Source organism: Lathyrus oleraceus, chromosome 6, assembly GCF_024323335.1.
Source record: "Lathyrus oleraceus cultivar Zhongwan6 chromosome 6, CAAS_Psat_ZW6_1.0, whole genome shotgun sequence".
Taxonomy (NCBI): Eukaryota; Viridiplantae; Streptophyta; class Magnoliopsida; order Fabales; family Fabaceae; genus Lathyrus; species Lathyrus oleraceus.
The window spans coordinates 95,682,546-95,687,402 of NC_066584.1; the positions used below are offsets into that span (position 1 = coordinate 95,682,546).

The 4,857-nt window shown below is 33.6% G+C and overlaps 1 protein-coding gene across 1 annotated transcript; it reads right to left on the reverse strand.

The window, feature by feature from the left end:
* Window positions 1–1,299: 1,299 nt before the first annotated feature.
* Window positions 1,300–3,743, reverse strand: LOC127091433 (short-chain dehydrogenase TIC 32 B, chloroplastic). Its single transcript, XM_051030071.1, has 8 exons — window positions 3,273–3,743; window positions 2,675–2,906; window positions 2,521–2,600; window positions 2,288–2,441; window positions 2,122–2,200; window positions 1,887–1,971; window positions 1,719–1,765; window positions 1,300–1,643 (listed from the first exon to the last, which is right to left on the reverse strand). Exons 1-8 carry the CDS (start codon window positions 3,391–3,393, stop codon window positions 1,470–1,472), a joined length of 972 nt encoding a protein of 323 aa, XP_050886028.1. The 5' UTR covers window positions 3,394–3,743; the 3' UTR covers window positions 1,300–1,469.
* Between the last annotated feature and the right edge of the window lie 1,114 nt (window positions 3,744–4,857).

Genomic DNA, 4,857 nt, shown 5'->3' on the forward strand with positions numbered 1-4,857 from the left:
CTCATGCATCAAAGTAGGTATGCTTTGGAGATCTTAAAGAGGTGTGATATGGAGCATTGTAATGCTGCCATAACTCCAGCCGAGGCACGGTCACAACTATCCAAAAGCGAGGAAGAGCAAGATGTGGATCCGACTCAATACCGGAGATTGATTGGATCATTGCGTTATTTGTGCAATACGTGGCCAAATTTAGCATTTAGTGTCGGTATTGCTAGTAGGTTCATGGAGAGGCCAAAGGTATCACACTTGACAGCGGTTAAGAGGATCATTCGTTATGTGAAAGGTACTCTTGGCCGTGGAATTTTGTTTCCGGCAAGTGACACGGGCAGAAGATGCAATTTACTTGGATACACCGACTCCAATTGGTGCGGAGATAAAGATGATCGAAAGTCTACGGCTGGTTATGTCTTTATGTTCGGCGGAGCACCAATCTCTTGGTGTTCTAAAAAGGAGCCTGTGGTTGCTCTCTCTTCTTGCGAGGCGGAGTACATTGCAGCGTCATTGTATGCATGCCAAGTTGTGTGGTTTGTGAACTTACTGCGTGAGCTGGACAGCAGCACGAGAGAAGCTGTTTTGTTGTTGGTGGACAACGTTTCAGCCATCAATCTTGCTAAGAATCCCATAGCACATGGGAGGAGCAAGCACATTGAGATGAGATTCCATTACTTGAGAGATTTAGTGAGTTCTGGACAGTTACGTTTGAGCTACTGCAGAAGTGAAGAACAAGTCGCAGACTTGTTGACGAAAGCGGTTACGAATGATGTTTTCAAGCGACTCGTGGTGAGGTTTGGCGTGAAGAACATTGAGCATTTGACTTAAGGTGGTGTGTTGGATGATTAGAATAAATCAAATGCAGTGTAATTGGCTTTTGAAGTGTTTTTGGAGAATAGCTTATTTGAGAAGCTATTTTGGAAGGCTTCTTGTTTGCTGCAGAAATAGCAATTTCCTGAAGCCAAAACAGAAAAATAATTTTGTTTTATTAGGCAGTTTTGGATGTTTTGTTTAGTGGTTTGTACACTATAAATAGACCTCAATTTTAATATTTGTGGTTAATGACTTCAGATAATGTCATTCAATATTCTCATCTCAATTTTTCTTATTTCTCTATTTTCTTCATCTTCCTCGATTAACCTTTCTACCACCAAAATAACAACTTCCACCATTGATTCACCTTGAACAAATTTGATCTTGTTCCAACAAACATAACACATTCTAAATTATTTAGACATCTCAGAAAACAATTGTTTTAAAAGATCTACGATTTAACTTAATTGTTAAAGCATGGAAGAAAATGTCTCATACACAGAACAACACTTCTATATTACGAGCACATAATAGTAATACAAATCACATATATGTATACATATTTTTCTTCATAGAGCTTATAAATCATATGCGGATATCTTAATAATAGGCTTTAATTGATTCAACGATTATGTGATGAATGACTCTGCCTCTATAAAGACAAATCAAGCTTTTGAAATTGAATTAATCAACCTGTTGCTAAAGTCCCAAAGTTTTCTTCCTAAAATTCCATTTGAAGCAAATGTACTTGGTTTAAACTCATTACAATCCAGGAAGTACTTCCCAGATACCCCTTTCAAGCCTGGATGCAGTGCAACATAGCATGTTGTTGCAGCTCCCTGCAATTTCACAGTTATTGCAGAGCTTTATTTAAAGTTTAGTATAGTACAATAAAAAGAAAGTAAAATAAATACCTGTGGGACATTCTTCCATATGAAAAAAGTGAACATCTTCAAGAAATCTGCTTTAAAAAATTGCATTATTGCCTTAGACTTTATACAAATAAATAAGAAAAAGAACATGTAACTTTTATTCATTTTAAATATTAATTTGTATGGAATTTTTTAAAATAGTTGACATACTCATTAGTAAAGAAGAGTGCCTCATAAGAGGAGTCATAATTACTCCCGGGTGTACCGAGTTAGCTGTGATGTTGACACCTTCTTCCTGTTATTTAATGCAAAATTTTGGTTACCTCTAAGAAAAGTCTTATGATTAATTAAGCAAGTTTATTGAACACATAATAGACATAACTAATCTTGATTACTGCTGCAATCTCTCACCAACATTTCTTTATTAGTTGTTAAGATCGTTTACCTTCAAGCGACGAGAAAGCTCGTTCGCGTGTAATATGTTAGCTAACTTGGATTGTCCATAAGCCTTCTTGTCAGAGTAACTGAAATTTTTTTGGAAAATATAATGAGAGAAGAAGAAAAAGTGTGGATCTATAGCCTTAAAAGTTACTATATACATAGTTACATACCCGTTTTGATCATTGATATCGTCCAATCGAATGCCTTCTTCGTAAGTATAGGTATGAGCAATTGATGAGAGGTTTATGATTCTTCCCTCGATTCCGGTTGTTTTTGCAGTTTGTTTCATTTTGTCGAGTAGAAGATTTGTTAACAGAAAATGACCTGAGAAAAATGAAACCAATTAGTCTACACAAAATTTGTGGAACCCCAATTAATCATTGGTTAGAATTTACATACTTACCAAGATGATTTGTTGCAAATTGCATCTCAATTCCATCTTGTGATAGTTGGAATGGACAGAACATCACTCCAGCATTGTTTCTGAAAAGGAAAACCAAAATCATTAGAGACGGAGTTCAAATTTAAATTGCAGTATACGTGGATGATAAACATACATTAAGATGTTGAGAGGAAGATCAAGAGCGAGGAAATTTTCCACAAACAATCTAACAGACTTCACTGAACAAAGATCAAGCTTCATTATGTCAACGCGAGCAGATTCGTTGTCTTGGAGGATAATCTGTTTAGCTTCCTTTGCAGATTCCATGTTTCTTGCTGCAATGATGACATGCGCCTTTCGAAGACTCAACACTCTTGCTGTCTCCAAGCCTATACCACTTGCTCCTCCTGCATTTGTTTAAAACTCCGAAATATATTAATTTTTCATAAATAGGACCGGAGGAAATATATGGTAAAAAAAAACTACTGACAAAAGACCAAGTAAAAAAACTCAACATCACAAAAACAGAAACCTAGGAACAAGGAGTACCTCAAAACAAACAAAAAAGGAAAAGAAAAATAAGAGAGTGTCTCTGGTACAAAAAAAATAGTGCTAAAAGAAGCACATGCATGAAGATTTGAAGTATGAGAAATATATCACAATCATTTTTAAGGCTTAAAAAAAGAAAACATGTTAGATGTACACCAGGAATAAATATTCTCATGACATTATGTAACAAAGTCAAAAAGAACAAGAGATGTTGATTAAGCAACCTGTGATAATTGCAGTGAGGTTTCTGGCATCAATTCCTTCTGTCACCTGTTCCGCAGTTGTAGAGGATCCAAATCCGCTTGGTCCGGACATTCCGGTAACCAACGAGAAAATACCCACCATTATGATTTTTGAAGGTAGCACGCAAATCAAGAAAAAGTGAAATTAATATGTGAGCTTAAATGAAGAAGAAGAAGAAGTGGTTTGATGTGTTTATATGCATGTTAGGAAAATGTCTTTATTTATATTGGCAAAAGAGGTAAAATAATGAATTGATAGAAGAAGAAATGAGGAAGGTATAGCATGGGGCTAGGGAAGAAAAGTGTGAATAGTTTTGAAGGTAGCAGGTAGTGAATTCCCTTTATTTGAAGAAAAGATTAATGGGTGCATTAAATTGTGACGGGTGAAATGCTGTTAATAACTTCAACGGCCATTCTATAGGACTAAACCATGAACCGTGTTTGTTGCAAGTAGGTTTAATTAGTGGAATGGACACCACGTGAATGAACTCAATCTTCCATACGTTTCTCAATGAGATGTAACTAACTAACAATCACACTTTTCGGAATGTTAAAACCGTTTACAATATGGAGAGACGGTTCTATAAGTATAATGCAGGGGCTTAGCTATTTTGAAATAATAGAAGTTTTTTTTAGTTTTTTTCTATCAAATAGTTTAGTGACTAAAATTTTTAGTTTTCGGAGATAAAAATCTTAAACTGGATAAAGTTGTTTTTGGTTTTCTAATTTTTTTTCGTTTGGAAAAAACTAATTTATGATTACAAGTAGTTTCTCAAAGAAGTTTTTTAAATTTTTATTTTTTATTAGTTTAAAAACAAGTTTTTAAGAAAGGCTTCTTTATTTAGTTTTATAAAAAAAAAAAAATATTTAATATTTAAAAGTAATAGAAATTGTTTTAATTTGGAAAATAAGATTAAAAAGAAAACATAAGAAAAATAGGGTAGTTATTAAGGTGATAATTCCCTTACCTATGTACCATTAACTCTCTGACCATAGAATTAAACAAGTCTATTTGATTTTAATATTTGTTATCCCACCTGATTATTATAATCTTTTCTATCTTCGATGGATTTCCCTTTCTATCTGCAGAGGTTTATTTACCTCAATTTCTCTGTCTTATTCTTCTCTATTCCTTCTTTTTATTTCGAGACTCACTATCACCATCATCGGATATTATCTTCTTTAACTAACACCGTCATCAAACATCATCCTCTCTAACACCACCACCATATTGATCATCTTAACAAGTTAGTGTCGAGTCCTATATTAATACCTCTCTTTTATTAATTTTCATTGGACAACATCCTAAAACTATTTTTTCTTTATATTTGGGATGAATTACAATCAATTTGCAGGTAATCAATGATTATAATAATAAAGGGAATTGAAGAATAAATTAAATGCATAAAAAAGATTTACAATATAACAAAATAATAATCATTTTCTTTAAAGAAAAAAATTCTTTCATCAATGTCAGTAAATTTATTTTTCAAAGCTAAAATAAGAAGGACTTGATCTAGCGGTATGAATTGGATTATATTGGTTCATATAACATTTCATTTACATA